This window comes from Miniopterus natalensis, chromosome 3 (assembly GCF_054644295.1).
Source record: "Miniopterus natalensis isolate mMinNat1 chromosome 3, mMinNat1.hap1, whole genome shotgun sequence".
Classification (NCBI taxonomy): domain Eukaryota; kingdom Metazoa; phylum Chordata; class Mammalia; order Chiroptera; family Miniopteridae; genus Miniopterus; species Miniopterus natalensis.
Genome location: NC_142083.1, coordinates 39,428,810 through 39,448,164, shown reverse-complemented (window position 1 = coordinate 39,448,164; position 19,355 = coordinate 39,428,810). Strand labels below are relative to the sequence as shown.

The 19,355-nt window shown below is 35.3% G+C and overlaps 1 protein-coding gene across 1 annotated transcript in view; it reads left to right on the top strand.

Moving 5' to 3' along the window:
* TBCA (tubulin folding cofactor A) overlaps positions 1-14,464 on the top strand; it is a 55,821-nt gene extending 41,357 nt beyond the window's left edge. The window contains exons 2-4 of the mRNA XM_087815425.1: positions 1,982-2,087; positions 12,111-12,197; positions 14,204-14,464. Coding sequence (XP_087671551.1) covers positions 1,982-2,087; positions 12,111-12,197; positions 14,204-14,284 — 274 coding nt within the window. The 3' untranslated portion in view covers positions 14,285-14,464. The remainder of the gene's footprint in view (positions 1-1,981; positions 2,088-12,110; positions 12,198-14,203) is intronic.
* Positions 14,465-19,355: the final 4,891 nt, after the last annotated feature.

The following is a 19,355-nucleotide window of genomic DNA, read 5'->3' as shown; positions in this document are numbered from 1 at the left end:
ATCACTAGTCACGTCCCTTAGAGGAGGAACAAGGGGGCTGGAGAATAGCCTCATATGACTCCCATACAAGACTTTGCAAGGCTACATCCCTTAAGCATTAAGTCCTCAAAGACAGTGAGGTTCTGACCTGCATCACATAATCTTAGGAACAAAGCCTCAGGTCTGTTGACCACAGACAGGAGGTTTGGTCAAACTAGAGGTGACATCTAGACCTCAGTTGTGTTTCAGCTCTAGGCCCAGAGAAGCAGCAAGGCCAGGACAGGGTGACCAGCTGTGATGACTAATGACCCTCTGGCTCTGCTCTGGTACCAAACAGTCAGTAGAGACCCTAAAAGGACACACGTGGGAAAGATCCCTGCCTTCAGAGAGAGGGTAAAATAAAATCCCTCAGGACAGAGGACTGAGTGCATGCTCTCGCTCCCTCTCTCCAGCCGCCCGCCTTCTTCCTTTAGGTGTACCTTTGCTTTCTTTCTCCTAAGCTCCAAGGGCCCTTCTTCTGTTCTTTAACTCTTTTCCTGAGCCCATGCAGCCCAGCTGGCTCACTTCTTCCACAGCTTACTTCTACCTCTGTGACTTTGTAAATAAACTTTGGCTTTATTTGAGTCTTCTCTCTGAATTCTTTCTTAGCCAAAACTCAAGTACCAAGGCTGCTGAACCAGTCACTGGTAACATTCTGGTGCTGCTTCACCACCAACAGTAATTACTGTTTTAATAAAAATTAATATTTCAAGTTAATATTTCAAATTAATATTTCAAACCATGATTTAATACCATTTCACACTCTTCTTGTCAGAAATTTAATAATTTTTTTTAGTGATCAGAAGACTTTATTTTTAGTGAACACAGCCAAATAGACAGACTGTGGCTGTTGCAGATTTTAGTATAGCATATACTTGATAAGAAATTTAATAATTTTGACAGTTCCAGTTGTTTACCAGAATGCAAGGAAGAAATAAGAAATTTTATACATTGCCGGTTCAGTATCAGTTGATAACACCATTTTGGAAAGCAGTTTTTTAAAAGATTTTTTAACTGATTTTTAGAAAGAGAGGGAGAGGAAGAGAGAGAGAGAGAGAAACGTCAATTGGCTGCCTCCTTCCCCCCCCCCCCCCCCCGCTGCACCAATTGAGCCTGAAACCTGAGCATGTACCCTGACCCAGAATCAAACCAGTGACCCTTTGGTACATGGGACGATGCCCAACCAACTGAGCCACGCCAACCAGGGCTATACTTTTCTTTTATATTAAAATATATTTAACCAGAATTAGGGGAGATTGATTGAGCTGTTATGGTTAATCAAATTTTGGTTATCTGAGGAATAATCAGTAGAACTTTGTGTTGCTCTATTCTTTATTGTTGAAAATCTTAGTGATCTCTGTCAATACCTTTTCTTGCTTTAGTAAATAAATGTTTATTTCCACTACTTGTCCATGAAAGAACCATGTCTAAACTATATCCCAGTTCCTCACACAAGGAAGGTTGGGCATAAAATTATGTGCACAGTGAATACTTGTCAAACAATTTCGTTGTTGCAAATAATCTGATCTTTCTTTGTTTTGGATTTGGCATGCACTATACTGACATTTTTTCCCCCAGTAAGCTGAGCTTTTACATTATGTTGTTTCAAGTACATGTATGTAAGTTTGGAAAACATATATCCAAAAAAAGCAAGGCAGAAATGTTAGCACATAGTAACTTTGAGTGTTTTTACTTTGAAAAAACAATTATTATAACGGGATATGTTTTTTCATTAAAAATTTAAGAATTGCATGTTTTGATAGATTGCGCTTGCTTTAGGCAGGTGTAGGTAGGACTTAAGGGCAATATATATAAATGGCTAAAATATTTTTCTTCTCCCCTACTCCTCATCTGTACATATACTTTGGTATTTTAAATATGTTTTATATTTACATAGTTTCTTTATTTCTTGTGGTCTATTTGCTAGAGAGAATTAATTTTCTGAAACTTTTTTGATTTATAGATTGGCCAAAGAAAAAATGATGTATGAAAAGGAAGCAAAACAACAAGAAGAAAAGATTGAAAAAATGAAAGCTGAAGATGGTGAAAATTATGCCCTTAAAAAGCAGGTAAACCCTTGCTGGTGTGGCTCAGTTGACTGGGTGTCATTCCATGCTTTAAAAGGTTGCTGGTTCAATTACTGGTCAGCACACATGCCTGTGTTGCAGACTAGATCCCTGGTAGGGGCCATACAAGAGGCAGCTGATGGATGTTCTGCTCTCACGTCAATGTTTCTCTTTCTTCCTCTCCCTTCCTCTCTCTAAAAAAAAAAAAATCAATATTATTTTTAAAAAGCAGGTAAAATTATATCTTAATAATAGTTAACATTTACAGAATACTGTATGAACTAATTTAGTAACACCCCTTTCAGAAGGTTCTATTTACTTCTTATTTACTTCTTTACTATTAAAACCTCCATTTAAAAATGAGGAAATTGAAACACAGGTTAAATAATTTGCCCAAGGTCACACGACTGCTAAATGGCATTTTGGACACAGGCGTTTTGGCTATGGAATTTGTACTCAACCATTAAGCTCTACTGCCTCTCCAATTTTAAGTATTAAATATGAAAATGACCTAATTTTATATTAAATATATTTAAATTCACAAATCTGTTCCCCAACTGATGTGAAGACCACCAAAATAAAATATATTTTACCTTTTTCAGTAGCTACTTCTGATTATCTTCATGACAAATTTCAGTCTCCTTAGCATTGCATACAAGGCTTTTCTTGATTTTGATACCTGCTTATCTCTCCAACTTATCTCTTGCCAGTTCCTACCTGGATCTCTTAGTTTCTGCCTTTTAGTTTCCTGAATATGCCCTTTCTTCTTTGCTTCTGAGATATTTGCATATCTGGGGTGCTCTTCCTACACCTGCTATCTACCCTCTCCTTATTAATTCCTATTCATCCTTTAAACCTCCCCTACACTCCACCTCAGTGCTGAGTTAAGAGCCCCCCTCTGTGCTCCCATAACACCTTATTTACTCCCATCATAGCATTTATTGAATATTCATTCTTGGCTAACACTTGTTTCATAATTCCTCAAGAAAAAAAGAGGCTACCAGGGAAACTTCCTCATATTCCCAACACAAAATCTATCAACCTTCCTACATCTGTACCCATACCACCTTCTTTCATATTAGAGTGCATTATGTGCCCTAGCCCTTGTTACATCATTAGTGACATTGTTACCACTTCTTTCCCCTCATGGTATATAGCTTCAACAGCATTTGACACAAGTAACCACTCTCTCCTTGAAACACTTTTATATTGGCATCTTTAATAGAATAGCCTCCTGGGTTTTCCTTCTATTGCAGTGCCATTCCTCGGTTTCCTTTACTGAAACTCTCCCTTTCTCCTTTGTCCCTCCTCCTCCTACCTACCTACACTTACCTACCTACCCCACCTCTACACACACACACATTTTTTAAAAACCTTTAAGAGTTCTAAAATCCCTCTCTAGGTAATCTCCTGCCCTCCTATAACTTTAAGTACCATCTTTATGCCCATTTATTTATTCATTCAACAGACATTTATTGACAAATACAGTTCCAGGTACTCTTTTAGTCATGGAATTAATAACAAAACAAACAAAACCCCCCAAATTCCTGTTTACTTGGCATTCATTTTAGTGCCAACATCTCCCAAATTTGTATCTCTGAGCCTGGCCACTCCAGATATACATATATATAATTTCCAGCTAATCACCTGCTTCACATATCATTGTGGTTGTCCAAAATAAAAATCTTGATCTTCCCTCAATGCAACCCACTCCCCCAAAACAAAAAGCTATTCCTTCTCTAATTTTCCTCCTCTCAGGAAATGGTTACTTCCACCCATCCAGATACCCGAGCCAAAAATTTAGTGGGTCCCTTCTTGATACTTCTCTCTCTTTCTAATAACTACATCTTATAACACCAAGTCCTATTTCTTATTCTATTTCTTTCTCTACTCCCACTATCCTAGTCCAGCCCACTATCATCTCTTGCTTGTACTATTGCAAAAGCCTTGTACTGTTGCAAAAGCCTCCTGGTTGGCGTACTGTTTGTCTTTTGACACCCTCCATTCCTTCCCTGCCACAACACCCAGGTTGATCTCTTCAGAATGTACATTGAATGTTAGCATTTTGCATAATTATATTACAATATCCAAACCATGAAACTGACTTTGGTGTACCACAGAGCTTATTTTCATTTCACTAGTTATACATGTACTCATTTGTGTATGTGCATAGTTCTGTGGAATTCTGTCACGTGTGTGGCGTGTGTAACTACCACCACAATCAAGATGGAGAACGATTCCATCCCAAGACTACCTTATGCTGCCTCTTTATAGTCCCTGGGCTTTCCTCCCCTAAATCCTAAATAATTAACACTCCTTTCTAGAATATTGTGTAACATGGAATGGAATCATAACAGTATGTAACCTTTTATAATTGGCTTTTTCCACTTAGCTTAATTCCTTTGAGTGTATCAATACTTTGTTCTTTATTATTGCTGAGTAGTATTCCGTGGTATGGATGTACCACAGATTAACCATTAAAGGACATTGGGATTGTTTCTAGGTTTTGGCTGTTATGGAAAAAGCTGCTATGAACATTTGTACACAATTTTGATGTGAACATAGATTTTTGTTTCTCTGGGATAAAATGCCCAAGCAATTGCTGGGTCATATTAGCCAAGCTCTTTTCCAGAGTGGCTGTACTATTTTACGTTTCCCAAAAATGATGTGTGAATGATTCGATTTCTCTGCATTCTCACAGCATTTGATGCTATCACTATATTTTATTTCAGCACTTACCCATCAGCTACATGATAGGTGTGTAGTGATACCTGATTGTTCTTTTAATTTGTATTTGCCTGATGGCTAGTAGTGTTGAACATCTTCTCATTTGTTTATTTGCACCTGTATACCCTCTTCAGTGAAATGTCTGTTCACGTCTTTTGCCCACTTTCTAATTGGATGCTTTGTTTTTTCACTTTTGAGTTTTGGGAGTTCTTTATATATTCTAGATAAGTGCCCTTTGTCAGATTCGTGGTTTGCAAGTATTTTTTCTTAGTCTGTTATTTGTCTTTTTATCCTCTTAACAGGGTCTTTCACTGAGCAATAGTTTTTAATTTTGAGGACATCAAATTTACAGCTAATGTTTCCTTTTGTGAATCATACTTTTGGTCTCAGATCTAAGACCACTTTGACTAGTTCCAGATCCTGAAGATTTTCTATTCTCTTCTAAAAGTTCTGTGGTTTTATGTCTTACATTTAAGGCTTTGATGATTGATTGTGAGTTAATTTTTGTAAAAGGTGGGAAGTTTAGTTAGAGGTTCATCCTTTTGCCTATGGGTACCCAGTTGCTTCAGCAGCATTTGTTGAAAAGGTTATCTTTTCTCCATTGAATTGCTTTATTTATTTCTTTCTTTTTATTGAATTTTTTTAAGAGAGAGGGAGAGAGAGAGACAGAGACAAAGAGTGACAGAGACATCAATTGACCAGGGATCAAACCCGCAACCTTGGTATGTGCCCTGACTGGGAATCAAACTTGCCACCTTTTGGTTTGGGTAGATGCTCCAACCTACTGAGCCACACTGGTCAGGGCTGAATTGCTTTTGTACCTCTGTCAAAAACCAGTTGGACATATTTGTGTGGGTCTATTTTTGGGTTCTCTCTTCTGATCCATTAGTCTGTGTCTGTCCCTTACCAGTACCATCCTGTTTTCGTTAATTAGCTGTACAGTAGCTGCATTATCATAGGGAAGAATAAGTCTTCTCACTTTTCTTTTTCCCCCCCAAAATTGTTTGAGCTATTCTAGTTCCTTTGCCTTTCCATAAACTTTTTAAAATAAGCTTGTCTGTTGTCTATAAAACACCTTGCTAAGATTTAGATAGGAATTGTGGTAAACCTATAGATCAGTTTGAGAGTTGACATCTTTACTATGTTGAGTCTTCTAAAAGTCCAATTTATTTACATCTAGCTTCTCTCGTTAGCATTTTATAATTTTCAGCATAGAAATACTGCACATTTTGTTAGATTTATACCTGAGTATTTCATTTTCTTTGACACTATTGTAAATGTACTGTTTTTAGTTTGTTTCCATATAAACAGTACTTGGTGTTAGATATACAAGTACAACCAGTTTTTTGTGTGTTGATCTTATTATAACCTGCGACCTTGCTGAACTCACTTATTAGTTCTAGGAGGTTTTTTTTCATACATTCCTTCTGACAATACATAGATAATGTATAGATAATCATGGCCACATAAACAGTCATGTCATTTGCAGATAGGGACAGTTTTATGCCTTTTCAATTATATGTCTTTTTTTCCCCTTGCCTTATTGCTCTGGTTAGGTCTTAAGTACTGTGTTGAATAAGAGTGGTGAGTGAGAATTTACATCCTTACTTTGTTCCAATATCAAGTAGGTGACATTCAATCTTTTACAATTAAGTATAATGTTAGATGTGGGGTTTTTTTTGGTCAACGGTCTTTTTTTAAGTTTAGGAAGTTCACCTCTATTCCTAGTTCCTGAATGTTTTTGTCATGAATGGGTGTTGAATTTTGTCAAATGCTTTTTCTGTGTCATTTGATAAGATCCATGTGAGTTTTCTTCTCTGGCCTGTTGATATTGTGGATTACATGCATTGATTTTCAGATACTGAATCAGGCTTGCATACCTTCTTGATCACTTGACCATGCTGTTTAATTCTCTTTATATGTTGCTGGATTCCATTTGCTAATATTCTGTTGAGGATTTTTGCATCTTAAGTTTATGGGAGATAATCTGCAGTTTCTTTTTTTATACTGGCTTTGTTTAGTTTGGGTATCAGGTTAATACTAATCTTATGAGTTGGGAAATGTTCTCTCCTTTTTTTCTTGAAGGATTTGTATAAAATTGGTGTTAATTCTTCTTTAAATATTTGATAAAATTGTCCAGTAGAACCATCTGAGCTTGGAGAGTTCTTTTACAGGAATTATTTGACATGTTATATTTTCATTTTTATTTATATGTATATTTCTGTGCTTCCTTTGAGACTTCCTTGATGACTCATGGGTTATTTAGAAATATGTTGTTTGATTTCTAAGAGTTTAACAATTTTACAGTTGTCCTGTTTTTGTTTTGTTTTGTTTGATTGTTTTGTTTTTGTTTTTTGGCCCAGCATGCTGTGCACTGCTATAAATATTTCATGGGTGCTTGAAAAGTATTTGTATTTTCCTTTCTTAGGTAGAATGTTCTAGAAGTGTTCATTAGATCTTGTTGGTTGATGGTTGTTCAGTTCTTTTATATCTTTGCTGATTTTTTGTTTTTGTCTAGTACTTCTATCAGTTGCTCAGAAGGAAATATTTGTCTCTTCTTTTAGCTTTATCAGCTTTTGTTTTGTGTATCTTGAAACTGTTTTGTTTAGTGCATACACATTTAGGATCACTATGTTTTCTTGGTGGATTGATCATTTTATCATTTTGTAATATCCCTCTTTGTCCCTAAATTTTTTGCTCTGAAGTCTTAGTTACCCAGTATTAATAGAGCCATTCCTCTTTTTAATGTTTTCATGATACCTCATTTTTCATCCTTTTATTTTCAATCTGTCTATTTCATCATGTTTGAAGTGAGTTTCTTGTAGACAGCAAAAAGTTGGGTCCAATCTGTGAATGTCTGTCTTTTAGCTGGTGAATTTAGACCATTTATATTTAAAGTAATTAAGGGACCAGATTATTTCTGACTCATGGGATTCCTCTTACATCCTTAATCATTCAGCAATAACCACAAACACAAGTCAAATGAATTTCTTCTTCTTGTTTGAGAGAAGGGTTTCCCAAAAGTGAGCATTCCAAAATGCCACTGTGGAAGCTGCAAGGCTTCTTAAGACCTAGCCTCAGGTCTTCAGTCCCAGAATCCTACCTCCACTGCATTCCATTGGTCACACAGAGCCAACCCAAATTCAGTGTGGCAAGTGACTGCACAGGGGCAGGAATTCCAGGAGGGAGGGGAGGATCATTGGAGGCCATAGTGGAGACTGGCTACCACTACCCTAATTCACATGCTAGAGTTGCAGTCAGAGTCATGGGCTGTAACTCAGACCCTGTCACCTAGCTCATCACTCTGGGACTTGGGTTTCTCATATGTAAATTGAGATTGAACTAGATGACCACTTATGTCCCTTCCAACTCTATGATTATCTGTTTCTCGGAATATCTTTATATCTTTGCCCCTCAGCTTTATTGAGGTTTAGTTAACTGATTAAAATTGTACATATTTAAGGTGTACAACCTGATGATTTGATATACATGTACATTGTGAAATATTCACATTCAAGCTACTTAACAATCCATCACCTCACATAGTTGCCATTTTCTTTCTTTTGTTGTCAAATGTAATTCTTGATATGTTTATGAGCACATTACCATTTTACCACAGTAGAAAAGGAAAGACTTAACTCACTGTTCAGTAATCTCTGGACTTCTGTACAGCACAGTTTGGCAAACTAAAGCAGTTACCATTGGTTCCAGAAGCAGCCAGTATCCAATATTAGAGTGTCTGTAGATTATCATAGGTATAGCGAGCCCTGGGTGAATGATCTGGATAATTAAGCTAGAAACCTTATTCCAATCAAGTAATAGCAAAAGAACTTAACATTAGGCAGACTGTTTCACAGAACTCTTCCTTTGGGGGGTGGGGGAGGGAGATCTGCCAGTTAGGGCTTCCCTCCCCCCCACCTCCCGATTTGTATATGTTTGATTTTAAAGGAAATTGATCAGATTTTAGTTCAGTTGTTTATTCATTGCTATAATCTGAACCTTAAGCCTCCCCTGATTTTCATTTTACCTGAATAACTTCCTCAAAAAATTGTAATTTGTTTTAAAAATAAGACATTAGCCAAGAGACATATGAGAAAATGCTCAAAGTCCCTAATCATCAGAGAGATGCAAATTAAAACCACAATGAGGTATCACTTCATACCTGTCAGAATGGGGACCCTGGTACACTGCTGGTGGGAATGCAGACTGGTGTAGCCACTATGGAAAACAGTATGGAGGCTCCGCAAAAAATTAAAAATGGAGCTGCCTTTTGACCCAGTGATCCCACTTCTAGGAATATATCCTAAGAACCCTGAAACACTAACCAGAAAGAATATATGCACCCCTATGTTCATAGCAGCACAATTTACAATAGCTAAGATCTGGAAACAGCCCAAGTGCCCATCAGTAGATGAGTGGATAAAAAAACTGTGGGACATTTACACCATGGAATACTACGCAGCTGTAAAGAAGAAGGATCTCGTACCCTTTGGGACAGTATGAGTGGACCTGGAGAATATTATGCTAAATGAAATAAGCCAGGCAGAGAAAGACAAACATCACATGATCTCACTTATATGTGGAATCTAAAGAACTTAATAAACTGATGAATACAATAGATTCAATGACATGGAAGCATGGATCAGACTGACGAATGTCAGAGGGATGGAGGAGGGCAGGTGGGTGGAGGGGGAGAGAGTAACCGAAGAATTTATATGTGTATATGCACAACCCAAGGACACGGACAGAGGTGTGGAGGGGGACTGGGGAGAGGGATGGGATGGGGTGGAATGGGTCATTGGGGAGAAAAAGGCACATTTGTAATATTTTAAACAAAACAAAACAAAAAAATAAGACATTAGTAGGACTGCATCCTGTTGTGTTCCCCTAAGGTTCCTTGTACCTCCCAATTTATGTCAAGATCCTGATTTAACCTTAGTCTTGTAATAGTCAACATTTTAAACAGAGGCACCATTCATTTGAGTGACTTTCTCCCAAAGGGAACACTTTGAAAGGTAATACTCATTTAGCGTAGTGAAGCTATTTTTGAGGGTGTCTTTACTATATAATCATACCTTATATACTGTCTTTCAAAATTATTCCTGACAGTTGTAATTCATTGTTACAAGGTAAAGTATATGATTTATGGCCTTGGTAGAGATGTGGTTTATGGGTTCCAAATCATTGTCATCAGTATACTGGAAGCCTTTGGCTCCCTGTGGCATGGTCGTATAGAAGCAGTGTCAAATGTTTATTTTTATGTTTATACTCCTATACTGGATTGGGGATGGAGACCTTCTCTTTTTCATTTTTGTATCCCCTGTACCTGGCATCCTTCAGCAATATAGTAAGCTTATTGAATTGGAGCTGGTGTACAGGAAAGACTGAACTTTGGCCCCACGTAGCTCAGAGTCCCATTTTGCTAAACTATTTGATGATTCTTGCTCTGTAAGAATGGATAAAATAATAATGAATAGAAGTTATTTTGGATAGCATTGTTTAAAGTTTTTATCAGTGACAACTTAACTAAAGCTTTTTAAAAAGTTTACAAGTATACATTTTGGCTTATCATGTGTTTGACCTAATTATTTCTATTTGTGACATCTTGTTTAATTTCTATAAGCTATTCTCAAAGGAAGTCCATAGGGAAGGAAATATGAATGGCTTACCCAACGAAATGTGCCTGCCACTGATTTTTCACATGTATTCAAACTAACCAGATAACAAAAATAATTTAGTGGCAGCAATTAAATATCTAGGCATAGTATGCCTAGCTATAAAGTAAAGTCATGATTCTACATTTGCAATTTTCAACTGTGCCTTATTAGTAAAAGAATTACAAGTTCAGCAATAGATTTTTACCTGAGAACTTGTGGACAGTGAGCATCCTTGTATATTATAATTCTGATGTTTTTACAGTGTGCTCTATGACAGAACTGTTGGGGAAAGGAAGAAGGTACTGGGACTTATTAAAGTTTCTGTTAAAATACAGTATAATTACCATTAAATTATATCTTTTTTAATTTATATGAGCTAGGTAATAAAGCTGCTTAGTAGAAGTTCAGATTTTGTACCCATTTAACCAAAGGTATTTTTTTATCAAACATGAGTTTCATCTTTTTTGTTTTGTTTTGTTAATCCTCTCCGATGGGTATTTTCCATTGATTTTTAGAGAGAGTGGGAGGGAAGGGGGTGGAGAGAGAGAAACATCAGTGTGAGAGAGACACATCAATTAGTTGCTTCCCTCACTCACCAGCTGGGCTAGGGATCAACCTTGCAACCCAGGTGTGTGCCCTTGACCAGAATCGAGCCTGAGATCCTTCGGTGTGCAGCCCAACGCTCTAACCATTGAGACACATTGGCCAGGGCCAAACATGAATTTTTGGAAGTAAATGCTTACATGATCTTTGTGTCTTTTTCTGAGAGTAGTTTAAGGAAGTAAAAACTTATTTGAGGTCCAACATCTGAAACTAACTTATTTACCCTCTTATTGATTGGGTTTCCCGGTCATTGATTTGATTTTTCTTTTATGATTTTATGTTACAGCCCAGCTTTGAATGACTTGAAGTCCAGAAATATCTGCTGGAATAAATATTCCTGTGTTTAATTCTGTAGTGTCTGTCTTCAGGAAGAATAGGCAGGAATTCAGATTCAGAGGGGTGCCAGGTTGGTAATTTGGCTCAAACTACATGGGGAGAGTAATCTGTCTCCTAAAATGAAGCACAAGGATAAGTAATAACTTTTTATGCATGATAAGCATCAAAAATATGAACCTGCTGGTCTTTGCTTTTCATTTTTCTTTACCTCTGTCTTTCAGTGAGAACCTCCTGCAGTGTGCACACGACGTGATCAATAACTCAATAACTTTTTTCATGCAGTAATTATCTCCATGTGATATTATCTGAACACTGTTTTTCTTTATTACTCAAAAGATGCAGGAGATATTTATATAACCAGCTGATCCCATTTTGGATAAAGGTGCTTTGTGACAGCAGGAGAAATAGTTTATTTTAAATAGCCTTTTTAAATAAATGCTGTATGAAAAGCTTTTCCAGTTAATTTTCACTTAGCACAAAAAGATGATTACCAAAAAGGTTTAGATCTAAAACTTGTACTTTGTATATTTTATAGTATGATAGTCATTCTAACTTCTAATAGCACAATTTAAAATATTGAACTATTTTACATATCCATGATTTTTTTCAGATTCCTCTATATCACTTTAGATATTTACAGAGGTATAAGCTAAACACGTAAGTTCTATCATTTCTGGATGTCTCACAGAGATTCTTATTATAGGCAGAGATCCTGCAAGAGTCCCGGATGATGATCCCAGATTGCCAGCGCAGGTTGGAAGCTGCATATACCGATCTTCTGCAGATATTAGTAAGTAAAGACTTCTGTCTTTTGTTTAAAATTTTTTTCAACCTAATACATAAAAAGCCAAAATTTTAAATATTTTACACTGAAAACTAGTTGGTGACATATTTTTTTCACTTACTCTATGTACCAGTATATTTTAAAATAATTAATGGAGTTTAAATTGTGCTTACCTTATGCCTCCAGTGAAAGTACTATGTCTGATATGTTTATTCTATTTATTTAAAGTTAAATATATTTGCATTAATATCTAACACAGTAGATATTTATGGTACAAATTATGTTCCCCAACATCTTGAATTATTTGTTTTCACATAAAGATCTTTTTTCACATATTGTTTGAAATTTTAGAAGATCCAAATGTTTCAGATGAATCTGGACCATAATAAAAAGGATCTGGAATTCTTTCAGATTCAAACCTAAATTAATTTGGGAGAAAAACAAACCTTGTAATATAGGCAGAACTCTTCTCATATTAACTTGGAGCTGGATAACGTTGTTATACTTGCTTTATAAATGCCTTGTGATACAGTGGCAGATTCATTTTATAAATAATTCTGAGCCTAATTAAAATTCATCTTATTTCTTTCCCAATAGAGATAAAAGTATAATACTATATACAAGCCAGTTGTTACTGTTGTTTGGTAATAAGATCTCATATTTCTGTTTCTTGAGCTACTGTTGATTACTAGCTACATGGCTCCCTCCTGATTCATAGTTGTTCCCTGTATAACAAAGATAATGTGAGGCTTTTTCCGGGTGGTAATACGTATCCTTTGAAAGAGAATGAGATTTGTTTTCCCACCAAAATAGTATTAGAACTAAATCTATAGAAAGAAATATTTCATTTTGACACAGAACTACGTATTTACCTATAGGAACCTTTTGAAGGCAGGATAACTTTCCTTAACAGCCAAAAATGAAACTATGATTTTGAAATAAAAGATAGATGAAAGCAGGAAATAATTACTGTATTAAAATAGTCCCAGAGACAGAAGCACCATCTGTATTTCCTGACAATTTAAATGATTTTTCTCTCTCATGAATTTAGTAGCTGAAAAAGTAATAGAAGTTGCTTGAAGAAAATAGTATTGTCTTTGGATGATATATATTCGAGGATGTATTCAACAATATTTCTACCCTCAAAGAGCTTATATTTACTGACAGAGCAAAGACATGTTTGGGTGTAATATAGAGGTTTAAGAAATTCTAGCTATAGCCTGAATTAAGCATATTTTTACTCCTTTTGCTTTAAGTTTTATATCAAATAAACACACACTTTATTCTCTCTGATCTGTAACTACTTGTATACATCTCCATCTTTTATTGACCTCACATGAATTACTGACCATAGCTTTATTTATTACAAACCAAGCAAAATTTCCTATGCTTAATAACTTACGTGATATTTTCATTTGTTAGGAATCGCTATCGTATATTAGTGAAAGTTTTCTGTATAAAGTATCAAGGAAAATTTCAGTCTTTATATATCAGAAAAGGAAAGCTAGTATTTTTTGTTTCCTTGTAGTAGGCTACATAATGCTCATTAATGAGCAGGCAGTTCGGTTTTCTAATTCAAAAATTGTACTTAACTCTGGTGTGACACCAGTAGTCTTCTTTGTCACTATAAGTAGTTGAAGGGTTATTTTGGCTTAAATTTTATCATATATGTAACATGTTAATAAATCATCATTTTTTTACTTTTAGTCCATAATTAAAATAATCCCTTTTGTGTTGTGATGTGTTGACAAAATAATAATAAATTGTTTAAAATTTTTCTTAAGTTTTTATTCAGTTAATGTCAATAGCTTTACATGATCATGTCTTTCACTTATAAGAATACATAGTGAAACCAAACTAAACTTATTTCTTCTCTTACCTGTAAAATGAGGCTTGGGATCCTTTTTCTTTTAACTTTTGAGCTGTTTACATTGATTGTTTGTAATATTTGAGTAAAAATAAAGTACTAAGTTTGAGAAAGATAAATTTTCTTTTATTATTTTTCATTTCAGGAGAATGAAAAAGAGTTGGAAGAAGCTGAGGAATATAAAGAAGCACGTTTAGTACTGGATTCAGTGAAGTTAGAAGTCTGAAGCTTTTCTGTACTTTTCTGAAGCTTTTTGCAATTAATTCTGGGATTCATTCCACAATTTCTTATTTTTGACGACTGTTGTGTGTTTAAGTAGTGTGAGAATGTGATTCTTTTTATGCAATTGCATATATTTTTCTTTGCCTAATTTAATGTGTCAAATAAATGAATTCGTCTAATAAAATTGTTTATTTTATACTTTTTTACAAAATATTTTAATTAACCTTTCATTATTAAATCATAGACATTTTTGACAGAGAATTAAAATCTGTTAGATTCTATTTGAAGTCTAAATATTTTGCTTCACAAGCACGGTTTGAGTTAAAAACAGGTATCGATACCATTTAATTTTTTTAGATAAAAATTAAATTTTTTTAAAAAATTTTATTATTTTTATTCACTGTTGTACCTATAACAATGCCTGGCACAGGAAAAAGAAGTAGAAATAACACATATTTTAAAAAGAAATAATACATATTTGGTGAATAAATGCATGAACTAACATCAGTATGAGTCCTGATTTTCTTCAACATACAAAAATCCAAATTTTGAGTAGTTTATTCTGAATAGGGTACATCTCCCTGATAAGAAAAGAAGAACCTCTCTGTGGATGAGACCTCACATACTGATGCCTTCACAGTTAAAGCCTAACATTTTCATTATTATAAGCTAATGGGAAGTATTTAAGTTTTTTTCCAGAAAGACAGATTTATACAGAAAATACCAACCATTTACATCTTCCAATAAGATTCCTATGAACAATAAAGAATTGAATTGTATTTTAAAGGAATAATGGTTATTGCCCGTTGGTCTGCTGGGAAATGTTTAATGGCTCTTCAAGGTGGGAAAGGAACTTCTCAGTTGTAGCTTTTGCTGTTTGTAGTATAAATTCTACCACTGTGACCCGATTTCAAGCTACTAATGTGACCTCACTGAACAGAGTTGGGAAGATAGGAGCCAGCTCCAAAATGCACTGGCCATAGCTACACCTGGGTTATCTTTGATTAACTGGAAAATGACGATGCTTTATCACAAGGTAGTTTTTCAGTACAATTATAAACTCATTACCTAACCATTGGAGTTTATTTTCCAAAAGTATATGACAACTCATTTAGTTTTCTTCTGTTTCTAGAAAATATGTCTGAGCCTTATATCGCCCGCCTAACACAAGCAGCGATCTAACGAACCAAAATAGTAGTAATAGCATTTAAACTTTAAAACTGGTAATTGAAAAAATAGTAAACTTGAATTTTTGCAGCTATAAAATACATATTTAGAGAGTGGTTGGTCTGATTTTGGAAGCTGCAAATGATCACTACAAATCAGAACTTTTATCAAATATGTCAGATATTAAAGAAGAGGAAAATTATTCTTTCCTAGTGTTATTTATAAAGCACAGAATGTCACAGAATCTTTATACACGCAGGAAATTACTTCCTCGAACAATAACACATCAGAAGCATTTCTAAACTGAAGCGTCACCATCTTAAAGCATATTACCTGCCATTTGAAAAGTGTTTAGCGGGGAGGAGAGCGAGGCAATAAAAACTAATTACAGTGTAAAATTTATTCTAAGGTTCAATATTAGAGATTTGAGTACCAGGAGAATGGAAAAATATTTTGTAGATAGAATTATTAAGCACCTGGATAGGTTGGCTTTTTTTTAATACTTCGCTTTCCAAATAGGATATCATTTTTAAAAAGTATTGAGTGTTTTTATAATGTAGACTATCTCATTTCAGTCTTTTGCCAAATACATAAATATTATATACAGTCATAGCAAATGGTTTCCGACCAATTAAAGCTTGAAGAGAACATACCATTAAATACATATATATATCTCCCTAAAAATAAGAGTAAAGTAATACTGAAGGAAGTTTTGTAGCCAGGACCTGAGTCTTGTTTATTTTCCTGCCAAAAGCAAGGTAGATAAAAATGTGTATATAGATATAGATATATAGATATATCGCTTTATACAATTTCCATCTCAACTATAGATTTTATACTGGATCTCTCTTAAAGGTGCTAATGAGAAGCAGTAAGAAGCTTACCATTCTGTGAAGGCTTATTCCTGAGAATTTCTGACACAAGAGGCACATGAAATTAAGAACAGTTACTGTAAGTAATTCAGCATTAACTTGTTTTTTAAGCTTTTACTTAAAACCTCACATCTGTGTAACAATAGGTAGAAATTTCCAAAGGTAATGTTGCCTTTTTCTCCCTACTGCCAACACCTGACCCCCAACCAACATAGGGCAGTTACTAAGTAAACATCATAGAATAAGTGAAAAGCAAGAACATCTAACTTCTGGAGTGAGAAAAGAATGCTATGAAGGATTCCATCACATCACAAACACAATACAGAGCTTTTCAAACTGTTTAGACCACAAACCACAGTAAGAGACATATTTTCCATTGTGACCCAGTACATACTTATGAGGGTCTATATATACATAAAACAGTAAGTGTCCTCAATATGTACAATTCCTCAGATGTTTATTCTGGGGTTTTTTTTAGTAGTGATCATGACCACCTGCTATTGGGCTGTGAAAAACACTACCCTGATACACTTATAAAATGATTATAAAAATTCTCTCCATCTAGAAAACTTTTGAGGTGTCAGAGCAGTTGTGTAAGAGAGTGTGTACAAAGTTATAGACATTGTTCGTATAAAGTGTCATGGTGAAGTATAATCACTTAACATTTCTTAGGTGTCCTTAGCCCTTGCACAGACTAATACAAGAGCTTCCATAGAGGAGATAGGCAAAACAAAGACATCCCAGTGATAGTATCAACTACTAAGCCTAACTTTGTTCTATAGTTTTTTTGTACAGCAAAGGCCACATTTCTAAGTAAGAAAGTTTATAGGATAAATAGAAACATAACACGTGGATTAGTAAAGTCACCAAGTCTAGGCTGGTTTTAATGCTGTTAGGAGCATTCCCAAGTTCTAGAATTGCACTTGGACATTCTTTGGCTAATGGGGATTCAGTTCCAGTAAATCAAAGTACTCCCCGCAAAGGCCTGGACAGCAGCTCTCAGGCTGGGCTTTTGGGACATTTGCTTTCTGGAGAGGTATTAACATTCTAAGAACTAGGTTGTCCTTCCTTAATCCTATTTTGTACCAGGTGGGTAAGTCATGTAAACAGTTCCTTGGGAAGGAATGAGATGAGTAATGAAAGCTGGTTAAAACATTATATTGTAATGTCCATTTAACATTTCTTGACTTTCTGGTCAGGATCATTCAAAGCCTAATATTTGAAAATTGTCTCTATGCCTATACCTTTGTATTGAATCACTTCCAAATTGAGTAGTCAAACCTGGTTAATCTAAATTACTTTGCAAACTTCATTACATTACTTGGCTTTTAAAAAATCCTATCAAATTTAATAAGGACATATTCTACAGCTGATTATCACTTAAATCTTATTATTTGGTCATTTAGATAAACCAAGGACAAATTAATCCTTTCTTTGATGACAAGTCAGGCCTTTAAATGTCAGTGTAAACTTGACATGCATGTGAGCAAGAGCTGCTAAGCATTTGGCATGAAAGGGTTAATCAGATAATTTAGTCCTTGATACCCTTTCGAGTGCTTTAGCTGGAAAGAAATTGAATGGTGTAGAAATGGTGCACTATGAAACAAGTTATGAGTATTAGTGTACTTGAAATTTTCAAGAGTGCTTCATATAAATCTACATTCCACTCCACTGTTAGCCCTGCTGCTCTTATGAGAGGTATTTGTTCATGTATTGGAATGTTGCACAGAAAGGTAAAATTATTTATGTTACAGTAGATCTGCACCTTTGTTTTGTGCTTTCTGTTGACTGCTGGATAGTTGACGAGGTACATATATGTCACAAGAGGTTAATCTTTTTAATGCACAAAGAGCCCTTTCAAATTAATCAGAATAAAAACCCCACTATATAAAAAAAAATAGACAAAACATAGAAATACACAGTTCACAAGAAATGCAGATTGATAGTTTTTAAAAGTTTTCACTTCAGTAATCAAATTCAAATTTTTAAATGAAGCAAAATTTTTGTTTTTATTTCTTAATTTCTTGATGTGAGAGAGAAACATCAGCTTGTTCTACCCATTGATGCCTCATTGGTTAGTTCTTGCCTGTGTCCTGTTGGGGGATTCAGCCCACAACCTTGGCATATTGGGACGATATTCCAACCAACTGACCTGCCTGACCAGGACATGAAGCAGAATTTTTTTTAAAGATGAATACCTGTTGGCTGTGTGGTAAAGTACTAGTCAGTGAGACTAACGGATAAAATGAAAATATTGGAAAAAGAGGTGTTTTCATACCCAGTTGATAAGATATGTATCAGGAAAACACGCATGAGTCAGCCATCCTTAAAATACTTAGAAGCAATGAGGAAATTAAAGTGGGTAGTTGCTAAATGAATATATAGAATTGTTACGGATTGAATTATGTTCCCCCAAAAGGTATGTTGAAATCCCCACCCCCACTTCCTATGGAATATGACCTTACTTAGAAAGAGGGCCCTTGCAGATACTGGTTAAGATGAAGTCCTGCTAGAGTAGGGTAGGCCCTAATCTAATATGCCTGACATCCTGATAGACAGTGTGAAAACAGGGAGAAGGCCATATGACAACAGGCAGGGTTGGTGTTACGCAGCTGCAGGCCAAGGATACCAAGGTGACAGTAGGAGGTAAGAAAAGGCACAGGACAGATTCTCCCTTAGACCTCTTGAGAGTATGGCTCTGCCAAAACCTTGATTTCAGACTTTTAGCCTCCAGGACTGTGAGACAATACATTTCTGTTTTTTTAAGCCACTTAGTTTGCATTACTTTGTTAAAGCAATCATAGAAATATGTATAATCCAAAAGCTTTTCTATATGTCAGCAATAACCAAATATAATGGGAAAATAAACTCCTGCTGTGAGTTCTAGAAGACATTTTAAAAAATGACTTGTACTATTTATGGAAAGTTACAGCACAGCTCCCATTTCAAAGCTTAGGGTGAGTGTTTCTGATTAGTAGAGTCTTGGGCTCATGCCCTTCCCTTTGGCAAGTGAGGCAGGGAAAGCAAGCATTTGAC